General features: G+C 36.8%; 1 protein-coding gene across 1 annotated transcript in view; it reads left to right on the top strand.

The window, feature by feature from the left end:
* Positions 1 to 50: 50 nt before the first annotated feature.
* The window catches only part of LOC150086638 (post-GPI attachment to proteins factor 6-like), a 176,137-nt gene continuing 150,479 nt past the window's right edge, over positions 51 to 25,708 (top strand). Inside the window, exons 1-3 of the mRNA XM_090371488.1 lie at positions 51 to 358; positions 6,009 to 6,115; positions 18,322 to 18,487. Coding sequence (XP_090227614.1) covers positions 6,037 to 6,115; positions 18,322 to 18,487 — 245 coding nt within the window. The 5' untranslated portion in view covers positions 51 to 358; positions 6,009 to 6,036. The remainder of the gene's footprint in view (positions 359 to 6,008; positions 6,116 to 18,321; positions 18,488 to 25,708) is intronic.

Below are 25,708 nucleotides of genomic sequence, written 5' to 3'. Positions count from 1 at the left end.
ATTTGTACAGAATGAATTCTGTCTATAAAATAGCTTTTAATATGGTTGTTAGATTGCTAGTTGTAAAAAGAAGCAATAGTCCTTCGGAACCAGCATCCGTCTCATTATGTGCTGATAACGATCGAAAGTGTTTGATGTTTTCGTATGAATTGTTATCAGTGTGAGTATGAAGTTAAATTGGTTTATTCACTGCGATTCTGTGCGAATTTTGCTGTGGGAAGTACCACAGAAAGTTACCTACAGTTCGCATAATGTGAAATTATAGAAACATCTGCAAGAGTAAGTGATTTTTGGCTAACAAATTGCCGATAACAGCCAATATTATGCATCCTTGTGTTTGGAGATAAAACTGTTTCAGGTAAGCTGAAATTCCTTTCGTGGGTTTGTATTATGTGATCTAGTTAATTATCAATATAGCTAAGTTCGTAATATATGATATTATTGTATATCAATTCTATCTCACTTAATTTTGGTATAAGAAAAGGAAACGATATTTGCAGACTCTTCTGAGATTCCTGAAGGATGCAAAAAGTTCTGCGAAGCCTTAAATTTTACCTTATACAGTACAAGGTCCTGCACAGACTGATTTAGACATAAGCTATAGCTTGGTGCCTCGCTATGAGTGTAAGGATACTTCCCGTTTTCGTTGTGAAGAAAATGCATAATTACATATTTGGGATGTCGTGTGCTTCAGCTTAGCGGCTTATGTGTAAAGTCGACCCTATATGTTGCGCGTTTTAGCCAGTGCAAATTTTTCCAATGTCCGCTTTTTGTTGTCTTCCTGTGCCCTGTAGATCAACCTCTCCAGTTGAGACTTAATAGTATTGGCAAATGATGCAAGGAAGCAAGCGTATACAACATCAGCCAAAAAATAAATGAACAAAAATATAAAAAAGAAATAATAAAAAATACTTCCTGCATCATCTTGCTCACACCCTTGGCACATTATAGCATCTGTAGCTGATATGCCAATAAAACCCAAATAAAATAAAATAAAATGGCCATACCATCCAATAATTTGTGTAGTTAAGTTAACTGCAGCCACTATCAACCCATTGCAGGATGGAAGCCTCCTCAACAATTCATGCTGAGGGAAATGGACCATAATCACAGTGCGGATTGGCAGATCGACCGTATTTAGCAGTCAGGGGCTTGAACCCCGGTGTACTCAAAGAGCGTGTGCTACTGCACTCCCGCTCTTAAATTTATTCAAACTAACCACTTCCAAAACACCAGATAGAAGTTTATTCCAACAATCAACTGTCCTCTGGCTTAAAACAAGTTTCCACACATCTATCGTGCAATCATCATTCCTCAATTTAAATTTGTGCCCCTTATGCATGTTGTCTGAGCAAGAGTAAGGATAACATCAACATTTAGTTTACTTAATCGATTTAAAACCTTAAACACATCCTAGTAGGTACCTAGTTTCCAGATGCTGCAATTTCTAGAACTAAAGCCTTTCTTGGTAGGTGTACTCTTTTGTTTCCCTCATTAATCCCGCTGCTCTTCCCTGTACCTGTTCCAACAAATTGACATCCTTTCCAAAATGAGGCTTCCAGACCTGTTTGAAGTACTCAAGATGTGACCTTGGTATTTTGCACTTCATGCATGTTAATTTGGATAAGGGCATCAGTTTGATTGTCTATTCTTAGACACTGCCGAAACTTTTGACTGTCTTCACCTTAAAATGTTTCATTCTAAGTTACTGTCTTATGGAGTGTTACCACCTTTACTTAATTGTGTAATTCAGTTGTTAGATAACAGGTCAGCAAAGGTTGTTCTGAAAGGGGGTTTATCCTTCAATGTTTTTCCCATTTTTTTGGATTACCACAGGGCTCTCCTCTGAATCCTCTACCATTCATCATATATTTCAATGACCTTGCAACAGTACTCCAAACTTTCAGTGTTAAATGGCAAATATTTTCTGATGACTTTGTCTATGAGGTTATCAATTCAATCTCTGATTCTCATATTTTATAACCTTGCTCAGATGCATCTCATGTTGGCTCGGTGAAAACAATGTCTTTAAATACAAGTAAATGCAAGCTATGTTGGTTTTTTCTCAAACGTCTACCTAAACTGTTAATATTTTTGAATTGTTATGTCAATTGATAAAGGATCGGAGTCTCTTGATCACTTCAGAGATCTTGTTGTTGCTATGTATCATGATCTTCACGCATTGGATTATAAGTAACATTGTTCCCAAAGCTAGAAGAGAATGAGAGTCAATATATTGACTCTCATTCTCTTCTAACTCTTATTCCTTGGCATGTTCCTTTTGCAAATTCCTGTCCAAAAATAGGAATACACATTTTCATGGTATGAAACTAATTAATCTTCACAAGATTGATGGTTTTATTCCCAAAAATTCATTCAGGAAGCTGAATTTTGTTGTGCTAAAAAAAATTTTTTTTTTTTAATTCTGTTCACCTGTTATGTTCAGTTAAGTCTAACCAAGAATATGTAGCCTATCAATTTTTATGCCATAGTCCATATTTCATCGTATTTTGTTCAAAGCTGTAAATAGTTTCATATTATTTTTTATTTTACACTCATATTAATTCTTATTTTATGCAGTATTTCTGCATACAGGTGAACTAGTGTTTTTCACTGTATGTGTGCATTATTCCAAACAAATAAATAAATGCTGCCTCAGTTTATTGTCTTCTGAAATATCCAGAGAGGGACAGTCCCTCTGATCAGTAAAGAGGGGAATTCTCTCGGTGGCATTCCAAAGGGATCCATTTAACTATTAATCAGCTCTAGCTTGATGCATCCTGTTGCTAATATCTATATCACATTTCCCACTTACCAGTCCCAATCATAAATTTCAGACCCCCTCAGGTTGGAGGTTATGCTTATTTATGATTGGCCAGTTTAGCAGTGTAAAAAAATAGCAATAATAAATTTTAAAAAATGAATGATGAAATAATAGAATAAAAGAAACTGAATAGAAATAATAGGATTAGAAAAAAAAAACAAATAATAGAAATAATAGGATTAGAAAAAAAAAACAAATAATAGAAATAATAGGATTAAAAATAAAATGGAATAATAGAAATAATACAATTAGATCAGCTTACTGGCTTCCTCTAAAAATAATGGATTCAGCAGCAGCAAAAAAAAAAAAAAAAACCAATAATAGAAATAATAGAATCAGATCAGTTTCTTTATTAGTTAGCGATTTTTCATCAGTTCCTTCATTCAAAACAAACGAAGCTTTGTTTTGAGTGAAGTCAGCCAGAAAGTTGATCGGATTCTATCAACATTGTGAACATCACTTCTGTGAATTGTTTTGTTTATTATTGAATTTATTGGTTTCAAATGTAAATTAAAATTTTTTAAACAGTGGCTGTAGATCCTATCCCTCCCCCCATAAAGTTATAATAATATTTATGGATTACATGTTTATGTCCTATTATAAATAGCCATGAATAATTACTTATTCAGATCATTTGCATGAATAATATTACTTTTCAGAAAATTTTAGGATTGGCTTATGCACCAAGTATACATTCTTAATCTTGAATTAAAGGCATGTGCTTAGGGTCAGAAATGCATTAATTAATAACTATATTTACAATTATATATATATATACTGGGTGGTTATAAAATAAGTTTTCCTGTTCAGGAGACCTCGTGTCAAAACGGTTAGAGTTAGTGCTGTGAAAATCGGTAGGTATGTCAATTAGGGTATGGGGAAGTGATTTGTAGAAGAAAAAAAATTAGTTCAAATTTCTGCCACCAAGGGAAAAGCAACACTTCACATATGTAAAAGTTGTCATTTACTTCAAGACACGCTGCTTACGCAAATGACGTCCTATTAGATAAAAGCAGAAAGGCCGACGCCACTGTAAATAACCATTATGGCTCTTACAAAAAAGGAATGTGCTCTTTTAGTAAAACTGTTCTACCAGAATAATAGTAATGCTAATGCAGCACTATGTGAATATTGGAAACTTAAAGTTTTGCATAAAGGACCTTTGACGTCAGTGGGGCTTTAAAAACTAATAAAGAAATTTGAAGCGACTGGGGAGTTAGGTGTAATTCCAGCAGGGGACGACCATGTATTGGAACGGAGGTAGTGACGGTTGCAATGGTCAGAATGCGAAACACTACCAGTCAGTAGTGCCAGAGATGTGTCAAGACTTGAACCTTCCTTGTTCTACTGTACGTAAAGTGCTTCGAATAATTTTACGCTGGTTCCCATACAAGATTCATGTAGTGCAAGAACTAAAGTCTTGTATCAGCAACAATGAATAGACTTTGCTCTACAATTTCTGGCTCATATGGAACTTGACAATACATGGGCTCGAATGATCTTGTGGTCTGATGAGGCACATTTCACTCTTCATGGGGCTGTAAATGCACAAAACTGCCGAATATGGGGAACTTGTCGTCCATCTACTGTGCATGAAAGATCACTACAAAGTCCATACATTACAGTATGGTGTGGATTCACAGCAGAGTTTATAATCGGACCATTTTTCTTTGAAGAATCTACACCTCATGGCCCCATAAGGTGTATGGTAACTAGTGCACAGTACTGCGCTCTTCTAAGAGATCACATTATTCCTGTTCTGCAAGAAAGGCAATGCTTGGATACCGTAGTATTCATACAAGATGGTGCCCCTCCCCACGTTGGTTGACAAGTGAAGGAACTGCTCCGTTTAACATTCAGAAATGATCGCATCATTTCTAGAGACTTTTCACAGTTCTGGCCAGCCCGATCAGCAGATCTCAATCCCTGTGATTTCTGGCTGTGGGAATACCTGAAAGACAGAGTTTACTGTAGCAGCATACAGACGCTTGTCGAGTTGAAAGCAAGCATCAAACAGCATGTAGCCAACATCCCGAATGAGATGCTATGCGAAACTGTGTTGTACAGTCCTTTGTTTTCAGAATGTCATCTCAAGTGAAGGAACGCACATAGAACAATATCTGTAGATTTCTAAGTTCTGATATTAAAATCTAATCCTAAGTTAAGTATTCCATCTCATGTTTACAGTGCCAGTTTCTTCACTGGTGGCAGAAATTTGAACTAATTTTTTTCCTTCTACAAATCGCTCCTGATTAGGGAAACTTATTTTATAACCACATTTCTGTAATATATATATATATATATTACACAAATATGCATTGTTTCTCACTTTTTAACATCTAAGAATATTTTCTGGGCTACTTTTTGAGTTCCTGAAAAGTAAACTTTGGATTGTCAATTTCTTGTAGCAAATATGCTTCCATATTAAGCCATTGATTTGCACAAAAATCAGTGTATTAAAGTATGGTACTAAGCAGCCAACAAGTTATGTTCAGTTACATAATCAAAACTTTCTATGTACATGTATGGTATCAATGATAGTGATGTCACTTCACCTATGTCTGTAGGTTTTGGTTTCCTGACCTTCCTACATATTGGAATGCTATATATGCTTGTTGCTTTCAAAAACTTTACAGGTTACTATGCAGTGTGATAAAGTGTAGTGCAGTGTACTAAAATATCACAATTTAAACATAAAAGAAACAATAGAATTAAAAAGTAGGCAGGGCTTCTCAAAGCAGATTTTATTATAATGTGCCTACTCGAGATGTGAAAGATGGTTTTAAAAAAAGGGGTAAACTTATAAGACAAATATATACAGTAAGGCATGTATTTAAGGAAAAAATATATAACTTATATGCTGGAATATGTGATAATTCCTAGAGACAGATGGAAAAGTAATTTTGGTATTGCAAAGATGTATTGTCGGAAATTTTTAATGAATGTCATATTCCTATTGCAGGGAGATAGCTACCAAGATTTAACAACAGTAATGAAGAAGTGTGGTATTTGAACATATAGTTCTGTATTCTAACTGATCACTAAATTTGATTTTAAACTAAAAATTTAAGATTTTCAGAGTTCTGTTATATTATTTTTCTGGGATGAATTTTAATCATAAAAACATTAGTATTTTGTGTTTGGTAGCAGATAAAAAAACTGAAGTAACTTTTTTTTATTTCAGGATGGCATATCATAATTGAAATAACACTATGAAAACTTTTACAACAGTTTTGTATTCTCTCTTTTTGCTGGTAGCTTGCCTTCGTTACTCTCAGTCTTTTGGAATAGGTAAGTGAACTGTTTTCCAGTTATAGTTTTAACTTTTTATGACAACACATACTTTTTAGCATGCATTTAAAAGTATACATAAACTTCTCTATTGCTGAATTATGAATACTGCTACTACTAAATAATTCATGCTGGCACTATAAAACTCAGTTTAGTGTGAGTGTCATTCATTGATAACCAGATCTTTCTCTACTATATGGTATAAAGTCATGAGTGGAGGCTATTTCTGCACATCTGTTGCAGAGGTGGAGGATTGATAAACTGGCAAGAATCAGGTGATATAGCAAGTGAGACAGAGAATTACATCATGGTTAAAATAATGTGTACAAGAGAAATTGGGAAGGACAAATGTGTGGGAAGTTATGTTTTTTTATCAAAACCTATGAGCAATGCGGTCATTTTCAGAATCTGATCAAGTGCAAGTATTAGTTGAGTCTGTGTGTTGTGAGACAACTAGTAATAAAGGAAAGTTGATAGTGGAGATCTGTTACATGCAAAATGACTCAGAGGAGTATGATAAAGATTTGTTTAGGTAACTTGAATGGGCAAGCAAAGGTGTTTGCATATTATGGATGACTTTAATTTACCCTTTATTGAATGGAAATTGTGGATCAGATTTTCAAGCATTTATTCAAACTACCTACTTCCACAACACCAGATGGAGATTTGTTCTGACAATCAGTTACTCTCTGACTGAAAGAAATTCACATATCTGTCCTGCAGGTGCCTCCGTAGCCAGGTGGGCAGGAGCAGCAGTGCGTAGCACACGCTTCTTGATTAGACCGGGGTTCGAGCCCGTGACCACCAAATACGGAGGATGTGGAAAGGTCAGGGAATGACCACCGCATATCCCCAGAGCAATATGGCCTTAGTTGCTAATGCTCCTAAAAACCAAATAACAACATCTGTCCTGCACCTATCCTTACTCGATTTAAGTTTATGTCCCCTTGTGCGTGTTGTCCAAGAAAGAGTGAGCATGCCATCAGTATTTAGTTTATTCAATCCATTTAAAGCCTTAAACACTTCATTCAAGTCTTCTTGCGAGTGCCTATTTTCCAGAAACAATTGCATTGTTTACCAATGCAATTTTGCTAGAACAAATAGAGAGAAGGGCAACAAAACTCTTGCTCAGATAACGAACCCGAGGGGGCATAAATACAAACTGAGGAAGGACAGTTGTAGAGTAGATGTTTGGAGATTTGTCTTTAGCCAGTGGGTGGTTCACTGCTGGAACAAACTTCCATCTGTCCTTGTGGAAGTTGATAGCTTAAATAAATTCAAGGAAAAGCTAGACAATTTGAGTGAATGGTTGTGTGAATTGGGATTTTTTTTTTTTTTTTTGGCTGATGTTTTCTTGCATCATAAGCCTCTGTTAATGCTTAACCCAATGCAAAAAATTTCTAATAAACCAATGCCAGTAAAGGCTAAAGAAGATGTGGACCTATTATTAGAAGGAATGGGTAAAAAGAATGGTTCTAAGGTAAAAATAAGTAAATTTTACCCAATTCTGGACATTTTCAACATTCCTTCTAATAATTTTTTCCTCATGGAGAAAGAAAGCAAAAAAAAATTCTTGGGGTCTCAGACCCTGTGACTGATACACAGTTAATCACTTCCATCAGCTCTTCTAAACTCCACACAATTCTTTTTGCTGCACAACTCTGTCCAAACTTCACCTCAGACAAACAAAATCAACCCCTGTAGCATACAGGGTTGCTCTTACGAAGAAAGGCTTAAGTTTTGCAAATTGCAGTGTCTGGAGACTAGGCACCGGCGAGGTGATCTGATAGAGCTGTATAAAGCCTTGAATGGTTTGAGCATGCTCAATGCTTATGGGATTCTGCCTCTTGCTCAGAATCACCTGAGAGGGCATAAATTCAAATTGAGGAAAGACAGATGTAGGATAGATGTCTGGAAATTTGCCTTTAGCCAGCGGGTAGTCGGTTGGTGGAACAGGCTTCCATCCCTTGTTGTGGAAGTTGATAACCTAAATAAATTTAAGGCTCAGCTGGACAGGTATTTCGAATGAATGGAGGGGTGAAGTGGAAGTTTTTTTTTTTTTTTTTCTGGCTGATGCTGCATAAGCTTGCTTTCTTGCATCATATGCCTCTACTAATGCTAATACTGAAAATTTCTTATGATTAATTTATTTCCCTTTTCTGCACATTACTTTGTTTAGGAATGAAATTTGTAGACAAAGTGAACACTGTATGAAATTTAACCTTCAGCAAATTTCACAAAGAAGTGATAACTTAAAAGGCGTAAACATGCCTTCAAAAAGTTGGTCAGAGTGGAGAAGAGCATTACTGTTTAACAGGGAGTTAAAATACATTTCACAAAGGAGGATCAAAGGATGACACAAGTAATTACAGACCTAATAGTTTAACTTCTGTTCTGGGGAAATTAATGAAGACACTGGTGAAAGAAGCACTGAAGGATCATCTAGACAAGACTTCAGTTATAGTTCAGACACAGTATGATTTTGTTAAGGGGAAGTCTTCTCTGACCAATTTGATTGGTTACTATGATGTGGTCACAAAGGAACTGGATGCAAAGAATAATTTTGATATCATATACTTGGATCTTAGGAAGGCTTTTGATACTGTTGCACATGGAAGACTGCTGCACAAATTGGAGCAGTGTGGCATTGGGGGCAAACTGTTGCTATGGGTAAAGGGATAGTTGAGTGGGAGAAGACAGACAGTGGTAAACAATGGACACTGCTCTTCGTGGACTAATGTTATTAGTGGAGTCCCCCAGGGTTCAGTGTTGGGTCCATTGTTGTTTTCTGTATTTATTAATGATATTGATGATGGTTTATCAGGCTTATCCTGCAAAATCAGCCCAAATTATCTTTTCTTTGAAGCACCAACCCACTGAAGTCCAAGCTTCTCTAGATGGCATTCTCCTTCCAGTGGTAAATATACATACAGACTTGGGAGTCGTCTTTGATTGCAAACTGACCTTCAAGCCCCACATTGACAAGCTCATAACAGAATTCTGCAAAATGCGGTGGATTACCAAACAACAACTACTCCACGTTAAGAATCTGGATGTGACTCGGTGGTACGTATACACCTCTGTATACTCTGTCGTGTTATACGCCTCAGAAATATGGGCATCTGCAGCCCCCCACGAATATCAAACGTGTGCACTCCTCTGAATACTGGCTCCTTCGTTGGATCACCCATAAACATCATTGTCCACCCCAGCAAAGAACAACTGTGATGGCAACTGCACTAAACTTTGCCTGACTGCCAAACCTTATAATGGAAAGATGCCTCACACTAACTGCCAAAATGACCACTGGAATAATCTCGGAGACAAACATATGGGAACTGTGCAGCTGGAGAATCCCTCAACCCTGACTGAGGTCAGCTCCAACACTTATAGCCAACCATAATAGACTATCCCTTAGTGACCGTTTTCTCCCGAAGCAGATGTTTATCACAGTCCAAGCAATTGAAGGCGACCTCTACAAATTTGTCAAGGATCACAGATACCGGAGAGAGATCCTTTATGACCTAAACTCAACCAGGCAAATTGCACAATAATGTGGCAGTATAATAAATTTAAAAAAGGATGTCTGTATAATATTGTATATAATGTTAAAAATACTGTATAATATCTTTATGAGTATATTGTGAATAATTTAACTGAAACTTATTATATTGTTGGCCCTGGGGGATGAACCCAAACTTCTATGTGGGCCCCGTCCTCAAGGCCTTTGTCCACCAGCCAATGGGAAGCCCCTGGCATTCCTGCTGTGAAGGGTACATTGTATACATCCTTTTGTACACAATAAAAATTATTTATTATTTATTTATTTATTTAATGTCCAGGTTTGCAGATGATATGAAGGTCGGCAGGGTTGTTAATGACACTAATGACAGTACACTGCTGCAACAGGATCTATAAAAGTTGAGCAGATGGGCTGAGAGGTGGCAGCTGAAGTTTAACATTGACAAATGTAAAGTACTGCATATGAGAAGCGGTAACCCCAGAGTAACGTATCAGCTGTGTGGGACTTCACTGACACTGGTAGAGAATGAAAAGGAACTGGGATAATTGTGCAGTCAGATATGAAGTTTTCTGAGCAGTGCAGATAGTCTGCAAGAGTAGCTCATGGTGTCTTGTCAGTGATTTATAGGAATTTTTCTAGCAGGGATAAGGAGGTGATTATCCTCTTGTATAAGGCAATGGTCAGGCCACCCTTGAGTACTGTATACAGGTCTGGAAGCCTCATTTTAGGAAGGATGTAGAGCTGCTGGAACGAGTACAGAGAAGGACAACAAGATTGGTGAATGGAACAAACGGTTGCTCTTACGAAGAAAGGGTTAAGTTATTCAAATTATAGTGTCTGGAAACTAGGCATCTGTGAGATGATCTGATTTAGGTGTATTAAGGCCTTGAATGGTTTGAGCAAGCTCAAAGACTCTTGCCCAGATTAATTGCCTGAGGGGACATAAATTCAAATTGAGGAAAGACAGTTGTAAAATAGATGTGCAGAAATTTGTCTTTAGCCAGAGTGTGGTTGATTTCTGGAATGAACTTCCATCTAGTGTTGTAGAAGTGGACAGTTTAAGTAAATTCAAAGCAGAACTAGACAAACATTTGGAGTGAATGGATGGGTGAAATGGGAAGGTTTTTTTTTTATTTTGGCTGATGCTGTATAAGCTTGCTGTCTTGCATCATATGCCTCTATTAATGCTAATGCTAATTTGCAGAACTGAAATCTTTTTTGATAAGAGTACCATTTTGTGTCTGTGACTAATCTTGTTGCACTTTTCTGTACCCATTCCAACAGATCCACATCATTCTTAAAATGAAGCTTTCAGACTTGTATGTGGTGTTCAAGATAGCCTAACCATTTCCTTGTACAAAAGGATAATCATCCGCTTGCCCCTGTTGGCAAAATTCCTGTATATCATTAACAGAACCACACAAACTGTTCTACCAGCTTGTGTGTACTGCTCAGAAAACTTCATGTCAGATTGTACAATTACCCCTAATTTTTTTCAATCTCCGCTACTTCAAATAATGTATTACCCAATTTGTATTTGTTATTCTGTTATTACTGCTGCCCAAATGCTGTACACTGTGCTTATTAATAACATTAGTCTAAAAAGAGCAGAGCCCACGTATAACCACCCCCATCTTCTGTCACGCAAACATTTGTTTATAAACAGAAGTAACTTGTCCCCAGTACCACACTACTTCAATTTATATGGCAGTCTTTCGTGAGGAAGTGTCAAAAGCTCTACTGAAGTCTAAGTATATGATGTCAGAATTATTTTTTGCATCCCACTCCTACTCCTTTGTTACTGTGCCACAGTGGCTAATTAGATTGGTCAGAGATCTCCTCTTAAAAAAAATCTGTGCTATGATATCCATAGAACTGCATTTCTGTCAAGATGACTCTGCAATATTTTTTTAACATCATAATTCCATTATTTTTTCACAAACAGAAGTCAAGCTTGCAAATCTCTGATAAGTGAAGTGTCTTAAAACACTTCTCTCCCTTTGAGCACTTTTCATGAATTGAAGAGACATTTATGCATCTCCAATCTGTAGAGATCCCCTCCTAAATCAAATGATCCTCTTGTAATTATGACTAAAGGTTTGCTTACCACTTATGTTGCTGCTTTTATTATAATCGCATAAATTCCATCAGTTCCAGATGCATTATTTACTTTGAGCTTCAAGAGTTTCTCTTCACTTTCTTTTCTGTTATCACAAAATCATTTAGCTCTCGGTTATAAGTTTGCAGTTTTTTGCTATTCCCATCCTTAACCTGTTGACTGCTACGACTTATTTGGGTAAACGGGTCTCCAATGCCAATCTGAGTTAGGCATGTTAAATTATTCAAAACCCAAATTATAATATATATTCATCACCAAAATTCGTAAAAAAAGCTTATTGCTGTAAAAAAAAAAGCTTCTCGAATTATCTCGTAGATGGCATGTGTAATAGAAAATTCCTCACTGCAGCCAACTACGAGTTAACTCAATTACCTCAGATGTATGCAGAATTCACCATATATGAGTCAGCGCTTGCATAAATCTGTAGTAGTGACACAGACCGTGCCGTGTACATTGTATTTAGTAATTTGTGATTTAGTAATATATATTTAGTAAATGTGTTTTTTTTTACAAAAAAAAAAAGAACTTAAAACATGGATAAGAAGAGACCACTGACCGAAGAAGAGCTTGAACTCTATGCTAATATGACTCGGAATTCGAAGAGAGTTTTGACGAGCTGTACAGTTCTGGTTCCGAAAGTGACAATTATGAACCTTCTAACGATTCAAGTGAGGATAGCGAAGATGAAGCCAGCTCTCAGCCTGAAGATAATCTTAATTCTCTGCAGGCAAGTGCGTAAAATTATGACAATAATTTGTAGAATGAAATAGCACAAGATTCTCCACAATTTATTTTTGAAGAGAACGTTGGTTTGAAAATGGACACAACAGAACTTAGTGTACAAAAATGGCTAGTGGCGCCTCCGTAGCCAGGTGGGAAGGAGCAGCAGTGCGTAGCACACGCTTCTTGATTAGACTGGGGTTCGAGCCCGTCACCACCAAATACGGAGGATGTGGAAAGGTCAGGGAATGACCACCGCATATCCTGGAGCAATATGGCCTTAGTTGCTAATGCTCCTAAAAAACCAAACAAACAAACAAAAATTGCTAGACCTATATTTTTCGGAAGAATTTCTTACATTATTAGTCAAACAAACTAATTTATATGCTTTGCAAGAAATTGAAAAGTGTGGACAATTGCGAATATCTGCCATGTCGTCAAGATGGAAGGACACTAACATCTTAGAAATTAAAGTGTTTCTTGGACTTTTATTATAAATGGGTCCATGTTCTTTTCCTTCAATAGAGCATTACTGGAGTACAAGTGCATTCTACAAGGTTATGTTTTGGTGATCATTTATGAGTCGAAATAGATTCCAGTTGATATTACATATTTTCACTTCGCAGATAATTCATTACAGTCTGCTGACAGGCTATACAAGGTAAGACCGATTTTGAATGATTTCAATAATGTTATGCGCAGTAATTACGTACCAAATAAAAACATCTATATTGATGAGTCGATGATGTTGTGGTGTGGGAGACTGAATTTCCGCCAGTACTTAAAAAATAAAAAGCACAAATACGGAATCAAACTTTACGAACTGTGCGAGTCCAACAGCCTTGTTATGAAAATAAAAATTTACGCCGGTAAATCAGAAACTGAACAAAACATAGGTCATACTGCTGAAGTTGTGCTATACTTGCTTGAGGACTTCTTAGACAAGGGATATGTATTATATATGGACAATTTTTATAACTCTGTTGCTCTGACGAAATTGTTGTCTGCTCGAAAAACTTATGTATGTGGAACATTACACACCAACAGAAAAGAAAATCCAAAAGATTTGGTGATGTGAAAATTGAAGAAGGGGGAAGTTGCATGGCAACGAAATGTCCCAGTTGTATTATGTAAGTGGAGGGACCCAGTTGTATTATGTAAGTGGAGGGATAAAAGAGAAGTTCTCATTATTTCTAACAAACACATTGTTGAAATGGTTGAGGTATGTAACCAGAATGGAAGAATTTCAATAAAACCAAACATAATTCGAGATTACAATAGTGGAATGTCTGGCATAGATCAATCGGATCAAATGCTCTCATATTATTCAGTGCTATGAAAAACCATCAGATGGCCGAAAAAAATTGCATTACATATTTTAGAAATATATATATACATAGTGCATACATCCTTTTCCGTCAAGTTACAGGTTCCACCATAAAATCTCTAAAATTCAGAGAAACATTGAATCTTTGATTGGAGAAAAAGTTCTAAATATTCCAAAAAGATCAGGTCTGAATGTGAAATTCATTATTTAGAGGCTATACCACCAACTGAAAAAAAAAACACGCCCGACTAAGCCATGTCGAGTATGTACAAGGAATAAAAAACGCTGCGAAACACACTATTATTGTCCAGTGTGCCAAGAAAAGCCTACTCTTTGTGTAGAAGAATGTTTCAAGAAATATCACAATATTATTTTCGTGAGTCTTGGTAATACACTTTTCTTTATGTATTTGTGAATAAGTTTTCTGTTTTCTGACGCCGTGGTTGATTTTTCATTCTTATCCCAGAAGCCCACTATCCATCAGTTGCACATATTTGCTACAAATATACTCGTAGCAGCACCTGAAGTGCAAATCATACCAGTCCGAGTTAACTTGTAGGTGGCGTCCTGGGCCAGATCGGCAAATACGAGTTAACTCATATTTGGCAGTCAACGTATTAAAAACTTCTTCATACTCGAATATAGTAAGCAGATGCAAAATACTTATTCTGTTTGTCAGCAATTCGAATAGCATCATCAATAGTTATGCCATTCGTATCTGTTGGGCCAATCTGGTTCATCCGTTTCCTTTTAATGTTGGCATAAGCAAAGAATTCTGTGCCAAAGGCTTCCCTTAATCTGCTTTATTTTTTTTATTTTTTTTTTTTATGAAAATCCCAAACACGAAAGGTATCAAAACCTATAGTACTTAGTACCGTGCATGGGTTGAAACAGAAGTATGGGGGGGAAGGCGATGCAGGAAACTTTGCTCTAGAGACTAAACATAGTGTTCACCACTTCAGGCCTCCAATAAGCAAAGTGGTGGTATTTCACCGGTTGATGAAAGTCATCTACCACCTGAGCTTGTCTTATCCCCTTAGTGACTTGGTTGCAGGCTAGTTTGTATTTACTGTATCTTTCTGCATTTCCTGATTTTTTGTAATCATCCCAAGCATTTCTGTTGTGTGCCACTAATCTCATTAGTTCATCTGATATCCATTTAGGTCTAAACTTTGCAGACTATCTCTTAATTACTTCTCCAAATGCTTCTCATTTAGCATGTACAGTGTATTACTGTCCTGTTGACAATAATTTAAAAACTAAGGCCATTATGGTCACCTTTAAGAAAGCAGTATCCCTTTCCTTGTCCTTGACAGTAGTTATATCTTTAACCCTGAGTTAGGTGCACGAAAATTGAAATTCCTCTGTATGCCTTAAAATATGAAAAATCAGCAAAAAATAATTCAAAATTGTTACTTTTTTTTATTTTTTTTATTTAATGCTAACCACATTTTAAATCTTTTCTGAACACAACTGTGAAAAAACCATATTCTGTATTAAAAACATATATTTTTAATTAATTTTTGAAAATTAAAACCTGCCAATGAACAAATGCAAATTTAAAAACTGTGCCCTTCAATACACTTTGATTAGACTAGTGTACATCATTAACAAGAACACTCCACTTGCTGCACGAAACGTGAAGTGCGCATATAAACAATTTGGTTCCAGATGATACATCAATGTCACAAAGCCAGAGAGAATTATTGATTGGAGGAAAGCGTGCGGAAGTAAAAAAAGTGAAGTAACTATCAATAACTCTTCATGACACATGTCAGTCGACAGGTGCATATAATTAGGTTTAACTTAATCATGAATTTTTCCTAATTGTGCAGTAATTAGCATTAGTTAGTTGCTTTCCTGCATATGATGCAATAAAGCATTTTCTTGTTTTCTGAAGAAAACATTTTCAATTGTTCTCAATGTTGACCATCTAAGTAAATTCACAAATCTCCTATTCTTAATATTGTTAGTACCAATTTGTACAACAACATCATCATCACCTTTTTTGCCTTGAAAAGATGATAGCTGCTCTACAACATCAACTTTTCATACCTTGGTCTTATTCCTCTAGCAAAATTCCTGTATATCATTGACAAAATCCCATGAGCTGCCCTGGCAACCTGTCTTTTATTTGTAGTGCAGATGCACTAAAAATAAAAATGGCAAAAGAGATTAAAGAAAAAGCTGAATGGTTTAATTGGGGTAAATTTAAAAATGAATGGGATATTTGCAGACTGTCACAAGATAACATTTGTTATGACAGTTATATGCATATTTGTAACAAAACCACCAATGAGGTATGACAGACAAAAGCTGAGTAGACAAAAAATCCTTGAATGGAAGTTCCAACTTGTATGGGAATACAAGAAAAAAGAGAGTAAATCAGATAGATAGTCTCCTTTAAAGGACATTTGCAGTGAAAACACAAAACTGCAAAATATCTGTTCAAATGATCTGCCAAAGTATCTGTTCAAATGATCATTTGAACAGTCACTTTGCAATGATTTTTACATTTTAAAGCACATTTGAACCAGGAGGACACAGTGAATAGTTTTAAGCTTGCTATAAAATCAGTGATATAACTATTTGTGAGAAGCATCTGTTGAAAAAGTTATTATTGAAGATTTGATTGTATCAAATCATTCATAATATTCAATGAGATCATTATTAAAGTCTGTAATGGTATGTTGGACTGAAACTAACATTTCCCTAATTCATAAAAAAGGACCTAAAGAAGTGATAGTAAACTGTAGACTGATAGTCTGACTTCTGTGGTTGGAGTGATCATGGTTATGGCTACAAGACCACCTCGACAAGAATGGGATCTTGACTGAACAGTCTAGTTAACTGCTATTACTAAGTCGTAAACATTTGAATTATATACTGAAAACTTTAGTAAATCTATTTATAAATTTCCTTCGCACCCATGGGACATTATCATATAAACTGAAGAAAATTATTATTACAGGAAAGACTTGGGAGATAGAGGTTACCTTAGGGATAGGAAGTGGGAGGGGGAATGATCATAAATGGGCATTCTTTGGTTTACTAGCTTAGCAGTTGGGGCACCAGAGGGCTCTTGTTTCTAATCTTCCTTAAATGATATCGATGAAGGAATGCAGAAGAAGCTGTCTAAGTTTGCTGATGATGTGAAGGTTAGAACAGTGGTTAATGACTGGAACCAAGCTACATTGCTTCAAAAGGATTTGGACCAGTTAGAAATATTATCAGATAAATGGGAATTGATGTTGAATTAGGTAGTCTGGAGCCTTGGCGCACACATTTTCACCTGGACTAACAGTAATTGCATTAGGGAGACCTCTGCTACCCTATGTCCCTGGAGCATCTATGCCACTGCACCTCAGTAAATTGATCCTTTTGGCAACTGAAGTTTAATGCTTTTGAATGTAAGGTCCTGCCTGGGGAAAAGAAAACTTGGAGTAACTTGCAGACTGAATGGAATGTAGGTGGTTGTTCACAACGAAAAGAGTAGAGTTACGGTACAATTAAATATAAAGTTTTTTTACCATGCAGTGTAAACAGGTGGACAGGAAGGCACATAGTACTCTCCCAATGAATTTTTGGGAATAAAGACTAGAAATAGTTGAAAATTATGCACTTTGAATGCTATCTGCTATTTTAACATTATGAGGAATACAGTTATAAATAATTATATATATTATTATTAAGTTACAATAGTGTGCTATGAATAATAGTACATCAGTCGTCAGTACACCGTGTTATGAGAGTGAATGCATGGTCCCCTTTGTTCACCATTCAGTATATATTTTTGAAATAAGGCAAAAATAAAGTAATTTTTATTGTAATTTTTCGTAATTAAAAATTTTTAACAAACTTGGTTGTCTCATAAAAACTCAGTTGCCATACTTTTTAGACCGATCTGAGTACTAGATTTGATTTTTTTTTTATGTCCTTACCACTTTAATTCTAACACAGTTAATGATACAGATCAAAAGTCAAAACTATACTAAAGGAATACTAAAATCTAATAGACATTTTAATTTTTATGTGATTTTTATTTATTTTTATATATTTATTTATTTTTGGTATGCAGAGATAGCAGACACATGCACTTGAGATGGGAGGTAATTGATACAACACACAGTAATTGGCCTTCTATTCCATGAGCATCATGGAACTTTGTGTCAATGCACCCAAAAGAGTGCATTGACAGAAAGGGTGGGGGGGGAGGGTTAGTAATGACTGCAATTTTAAAAAATTGCAGTAGAAATAATGAGAGACCCAAACTATTTCTTTTTTTCCCTGAGAACAAAAAATTTCTGTTATTACTCTATCTTGCAATAAATATGTGCCTAATAGCTTTATGGTGTTCTTTCAAGATGTGCTACTAGAATGCCATTAATCCTGTAGATTAGTTTTACAAATAAAAAAAAAAAAAAATGTTATATATAATTGACAGTTTCTATTATATTGCTGTTTCTTTCTTTTTTTTTCTAAATTTTAAATATCCTTTACTTGTTTGTTTTTTGCAGTATATATGCCATCTGATGCATATAAAGAAAGCATGCTCCGGCCATATGATTATTATAGTGATGTTGTAATTTTCCATTTTTCAATTCCACCACAAACAGTTCATGGTGTTTGGCAGTTTGCTGCCTTTATGGATGACTTTTCTTGTGTTCCTCAAACTGTTCATATGTAAGTAAACCAATTTATTTATTATAATATTTATCTAAGCATTAATGCAATGTTTAATGCTAGTAGGTGGAGTGGGGGTCAAGAGATTGGGAGTTAGGAATGCATTGGAGGATAGTCAGGTCAGCTGCCCCAGGAACCAGATGTTGTTTAGGGGGACCTGGACCACTGATGTAAGATATATATAAATAGGAATTGGAGGGTTAAGGTGGGCCCAGGGCTCTTTTTCCCTACAGTCTGTGCTAGCTTTTGACTTGTCTGTCTGCTTGTCTTTAACAATGTTTGGGAAAACTTCCTTTCATTTTTAGGAGTTGAGTAGCCGAGAGGCATTTTTGAAACATAAAATCAAGCTTGGAATTGGCCTTATAATTTAATTGCTGCATTTCTTCATTTGTATTTTTATATAGTGCAGGTACTTACTGGTTAAAAAGTTAAGTACTTTTTTGTCTTAAGTTTAATGAAACTTGAATGAATAACCTATATGATGCTTTTAGCAATCCTCTTTATTAACTTTTGAGATTTTATTATCACAGGACTTTGCTAACTTTGTGAAAAAATTTGCAGTATAATTATTTACATTTTGTTATTTAGGGGTAATTGTTTTCCATTATAGTATGCAGAGAAGAATAAATAGAACCAAAATGTTCTCACAACTTGGCTGAATGCATTCTTTCACATATATTTTTTATGAAATAAACTTATAGCATCATCAAATAGAGGGCACAGACATATAGAAACAGATGCTAACTTGAAGGTTTTATATTTTTCTTTGTGAATTAAAAAGAAAAGCTATTCTTGCATATCTGATAATGTCCTAATTTTTTGCATGTAGTAACCAGAAATTTACAAAAGGGGTTACAAAAATTTACAAAAAAACAATTAGGGGTAATTGTTTTCCATTATAGTATGCAGAGAAGAATAAATAGAACCAAAATGTTCTCACAACTTGGCTGAATGCATTCTTTCACATATATTTTTTATGAAATAAACTTATAGCATCATCAAATAGAGGGCACAGACATATAGAAACAGATGCTAACTTGAAGGTTTTATATTTTTCTTTGTGAATTAAAAAGAAAAGCTATTCTTGCATATCTGATAATGTCCTAATTTTTTGCATGTAGTAACCAGAAATTTACAAAACACAAAAATAAATGCCATAATCTGTTTTGACCTTGTAGCATTTTTCATTAACACCATAATAAAAAGCTGTCATTGCACATGAAAAATGCTTGTTCATATTTTAATGGAATGGAATGGGAGTAGAGTTATTGTATCAGATATGATTTATAATTGATAACTTTCTAATCATGATGTTGTATATGGCAAAACATAATGTAGAGAGAAGAATTACTTACCTATAACATTTAGATATGAATTAGAATTATATAAATTTCATCAAGTATTGATTTTATCACGTGTATAATTTCATTTATCCAAATAGTTTGTAAATAAACAATCAGCTGTAATTAGCATTAGTAGAGGCATTTGATGCAAGAAAGCAAGCTTATGCAGCATCAGCCAAAAAAAAAAAAAAAAAAACACCCACTTCCACTTCAACCCTCTGTTCGTTCAAAATACCTGTCCAGCTGAGCCTTAAACTTATTTAGGCTATCAACTCCCACGACAAGGGATGGAAGTCTGTTCCACCAACCAGCCACCCACTGGCTAAAGGCAAATTTCCGCACATCTATCCTACATCTGTCTTTCCTCAATTTAAATTTATGCCCTCTCAGGTGATTACTCTGAGCAAGAGGAAGAATCCCATCAGCATTGAGCATGCTCAAACCATTCAAGGCTTTTTATACACCTCTATCAGATCACCTTGCTGGTGCCTAGTCTCCAGACACTTAAGTTTTGCAGACACAGTCTGCAAAACTTAAGCCTTTCTTCGTAAGAGCACCCCTTTGTTCCATTCACTAATCTTGTTGCCCTTCTCTGTACTTGTTCCAGCAGCTCTACATCCTTCTTGAAATGAGGCCTCCAGACCTGTATACAGTACTCTAGGTGTGGCCTGACCATTGCCTTATACAAGGGAATAATCACCTCCTTATCCCTGCTAGAAAAATTCCTATATATCATTGACAATACACCATGAGCTACTCTTGCAGCCCGTCTGCACTGCTCAGAGAACTTCATATCTGCCTGCACAACCACCCCCAGGTCCCTTTCATTCTCTACCACTGTCAGTGTAGTACCACAGAGTTGATACGTTGCTCTGGGGTTGCTGTTTCCCATATGTAGTACTTTACATTTGTCAATGTTAAACTTCATTTGCCACCTCTCAGCCCATCTGCTCAACCTTTCCAGATCCTGTTGCAGCAGCATAGTGTCAGTAGTGTCCTTGACAACCCTGCCAACCTTTGTATCGTCTGCAAACTTGGACATTAAGCTTGATATACCATCATCAATATCATTTATAAATACAAAAAACAATAATGGACCCAACACGGAACCCTGAGGGACTCCACTAATAACATTAGTCCACGATGAGCAGTGTCCATTGATTACCACTCTCTGTCTTCTCCCCCTCAACCACCCCTTTATCCATAGCAGCAATTTGCCTCCAATGCCACACTGCTCCAATTTATGTAGCAGTCTTCCATGTGCAACAGTATCAAAAGCCTTTCTAAGATCCAAGTATATAATATCAAAGTTATTCCCTGCATCCAGTTCTTTTGTGACTGCATCATAGTATCCAATCAAATTGGTCAGGCAAGACTTCCCCTTAACAAAACCATGCTGTGTCCGAGCTATAACTGAAGTCTTGTCTAGATGATCCTGCAGTGATTCTTTAACCAGTGCCTCCATTAATTTTCCTGGAACAGAAGTTAAACTCACAGGTCTATAATTACTTGTGTCAGCCTTTGATCCTCCTTTGTGAATTGGGGTCACATTTGCACATCTCCAGTCTGTGGGTACTTCCCCTGAGTCCAAGGAAGCTCTCATAATTATGGCTAAGGGTTTGCTTACTTCCTTTGCTGCCTCCTTTAATATAACTGGATAGATCCCATCCACCCCAGGTGCTTTTCTTGTGTTTATCTTCAACAATTTCTCCTCCACTTTACTCTCAGTTATTACAAGATTCTCTAGCTTACTGGCAGAGTTGAATACACCCCTGGCATTCCCCTCGCTGAATAACTCGTGTGAATGTCGATGAAAAATATTCATTTAGTTTGTTAGCTACCTGAGCAGGATCATCAACAGTTGACCCATCGATATTAAGTGGACCAATCTGATTCATCCCCTTCCTTCTAGAGTTTACATAAGTAAATTACTCTTTGCTATTTTTCTTTGCATCCCTTGCCAAAGATTTCTCGTAATCTGCCTTCGCCTGCCTAACCTCCTTTGTAACTTGGTTACAGATAAACTTGTATCTATCTTAGGCTTCTGTGTCACGTGTTAATTTGTATGTATCCTATGCATTTTTCTTCTCTGCCATATGTCTCATTAGTTCATCTGACATCCATTTAGGCCTAAACCTTGAACAATATTTCTTAGTTGGTATGTAAAGCCTAGTAGCTTCCAAGATAAGTTCTTTGAATGCTTCCCATTTTGAGTTTGCTGTTGGTAACATCATCAGTTGGTCCCACTGTATATACAATTTAAATACTGTCTCAGACCATCGTAGTCGCCTTTACAAAAGCAATAAGCCTTCCCTTCACCCCTAATGGTAGTTACCTCTTTGAGTAAATCCCACTTCAGCACACTGTGATCACTGCCACTTAGTGGTTCATTTATCTGCAGATTCTTAATGCATGAAGAATCACTACTGATAATCAAATCAAGAGTATTACTCCCTCTAGTTGCCTCCGAAACATGCTGATGTAGAAAACAATCATCCAATAAATCCACAAAAGCCTTGCTAGTGTGTGAGTAACCAGCCCCCAAATTCCAGTCAATATCTGGGAAATTAAAATCCCCCATTATAAGACTATGATTTACTGGCCCACTCTATTTCCCTGTACAGTTTCTTATTATACTCATCAGAGTGATTAGGCCCATAGCACACTCCTACTCTCAATTTTGATCTCCCAATGCTTATGTCACACCAAACTGACTCGACACTGCACTGTCCAGCGATGTCGACTGGCTTCACTTCCTTGGATTTTATGTGTTTCTTAACTAATAGCATAACTCCTCCCTTCCTATCCTGTCTATCCTTTCTGTAGACATTGTACTCCCCAAATTCCAGTTCTGCATTCCTTATATCTGTGTGACACCACGTCTCTGATATCCCAACAATATCTGCCTTTGATGTTTTGAGCAATACCTCAAATTCATCAAATTTATTTACTAAACTCCTAGCATTGGTGTACACACAAGTATACATGCACCTGTTTCTATTCTTAGCTACCCTAACACAACCCATGTGTTTACTTGTACCACAATGACTCCCAGCAGTCTCTGAAATATCCTGCATCTTGCTTTTCAGGCTTCTGCTCATTCCAATGGAAGCAGTGCAAGAATCTCTTTCACCTCTGCCAGTGGCTACTGTTAATCTATAAGTCTTTGTCTCCCCCCAAGCTAGCAGTTTTCCAACCCACATAACTCTGCCTTGATAGCATCAGCAAACATTCTTGCATCCTTTCTATTTAAGTGTATCCCATCCCTGTAGAAGCAGTCTCTCCTGTTAACAAGTACAGTCCAGGCTGAAAAAAATTCTACCCCTTGAGCCTTGCACAATCTTTCCAGGGCCGAATTGATCAACAAAGCTCTCATCATATACTTTATCCTATCGTGTCTGGGCAGAATTGCAGGCACTTTCAAATTCAACCCTAATTCACGGCTGTTTTTCAAGAGTGACCTGTACTTGTTAAGTAATTCTGCTGGTCTCCTACTCTTGATATCATTAGTGCCAACGTGTACAACTATATCACCTTTTGTGCCCTTAAAAGATGATATCCACTCTACAACGTCATCAACCTTTGCTCCTGGCAGACATACCCTGGTCCTGTTCTACCTATCCTATTTACAAAGCATGTTCCCCGTTTCCCTTACAATAGAGTCACCAACAACTACTAGTTCCTGTGGGACCAGCGCATTCTGCCTTGGGGGTTGCCGCTGTGTTGCGTGATGATCAAGTGCAAACTCTGGCATTGATGTGGGCAGCTGAGAGCTTGATGGACCCCTCAGTTTAGTTCCTTCGAGGGCATCCACCCTGTCCTTCAAGCTCTCATATAGGCCCATAACAACGCTGAGTTGTTGCCTGATTTCGATACATTCCTTGCATCGCGCACACACAAAGACATCCCCCAAGGCAATATCATGTCCCGTACCTGAATACTCCACAAACATCATGCAAGCAGTGCATTTTAAAAGGCTGTGATTCAGAAGGCAACTGCCCCCTTCAGTTCTCCTCTGAGCCACAGTACTTACATTAGCTTGAGCCTTTTGCTTTGCTGCCCTGGTCTGAGTCATGATTTCTATTAATTTCAATAAAATTTCAATTTCAATTCAAAATTATAACCCTAAACTTGTATCCCAACACAGTTATAATGGTATATATATTTTTCAGCATCAAGTATTAATTATCTACGAGTTCCCTTTATATAACTTCCGTATCAGTTATGTAATCAAGTCAATGATCCTAAATCAACTTACAATTCTTTTCTTTATACTCAGTGCAAGGAGTATACTGATCTCAAGTTAAAACTTGATGCATTCTAGATGAATTTGAGTCACTGAAGAAAATGGTGGATACCCTAGATAATGGAGTCACTTGTTAAAGATGCATTGCAGGATCATCTAGACAAGACTGCAGCAATAATTCAGACACAGCATGGGTTTGTTAAGGGAAAGTCTTGTCTGACCAATTTCATTGGTTATTATGATGTGGTTACAAAGGAACTGGATGCAAAAAATAATTTTGATATCATATATTTGGATTTCAGGAAAGCTTTTGACACTGTTGCGCATGGAAGACTATTGTACAAATTGGAGCAGAATGGTATTAAGGGTAAATTGCTACAATGGATAAAAGGATGGTTGAGTGGGAGAAGACAGAGGTAATCAATGAGTGCTGCTCTTCGTGGACTAATGTTATTAGTGGAGTCCCACGGAGTTCGGTGTTGGGTCCACTGTTGTTTTGTATATTTATCAATGATATTGATGAAGGTATATCAGGCTTAGTGTCGAAGTTTGCAGATGATACAAAGGTTGGCAGGGTTGGTTAATGACAGTAATGTTGTGTGCTACTGCAACAGGATCTAGATAATTTGGGCAGATGGGCTAAGAAGTGGCAACTGAAGTTTAATCTTGACAAACACAAAGTACTGCATATGGGTAGAAGTAACCCTAGAGAAAAGTACCAATTGGGTGGTACTACACTTAAGGTGGTAGAAAATGAAAAAGACCTGGGAGTAATTGTGCAGTCAGATATGAAGTTTTCTGAGCAATGCAGACAGGCTGCCAGGGCAGGGCATGGGGTTTTGTCAATGATATATAGGAATTTTTCTAGCAGGGAAAAGGCGATTGTCCCTCTGCATAAATCAATGATCGTGTACAGAGAAGGGCAACAAGATTGGTGAGGGGAATGAAGGGATCCTCTTACCAAGAGAGGCTAAAGTTCTGCAAATTGCAGTGGCTGGAGACTAGGCACCATGCTGTGATCTGATTGAGGTGTATAAGGCCTTGAATGGGTTGAGCATGTTGAATCTGATGGGATCCTTCCACTTGTTCAGATTACGAACCTAAGGGGGCATAAATTCAAATTAAGAAAAGACAGATGTAGAATAGATGTGTGGAAATTTGCCTTTAGCCTGCGGGTGATGTAGTCACAAAAGAACTGGATGCAGGGAATAACTTTGATATTATATATTTGGATCTTAGAAAGGCTTTTGATACTGTTGCGCATGGAAGACTGCTGCACAAATTGGAGAAGTGTGGCATTGGAGGCAAATTGCTGCTATGGATAAAGGGATGGTTGAGTGGCAGAAGACAGAGAGTGGTAATCAATGGACACTGCTCAACGTGGACTAATGTTATTAGTGGAGTTCCTCAGGGTTCAGTGTTGGGTCCATTGTTGTTTTCTGTATTTATAAATGATATTGATGATGGTGTATCAGGCTTAATGTCCAAGTTTGCAGACGATACCAAGGTTGGCAGGGTTGTTAAGGACACTACTGATACTATGCTGCTGCAACAGGATCTGGAACGGTTGAGCAGATGGGCTGAGAGGTGGCAAATGAAGTTTAACATCGACAAATGTAAAGTACTACATAT

This window comes from Mastigoproctus giganteus, chromosome 4 (assembly GCF_048544385.1).
Source record: "Mastigoproctus giganteus isolate SK-2022 chromosome 4, ASM4854438v1, whole genome shotgun sequence".
Taxonomy (NCBI): domain Eukaryota; kingdom Metazoa; phylum Arthropoda; class Arachnida; order Uropygi; family Thelyphonidae; genus Mastigoproctus; species Mastigoproctus giganteus.
Note: the sequence above shows the minus strand (reverse complement) of the source record. Positions and strands in the feature narration are given on the sequence as shown.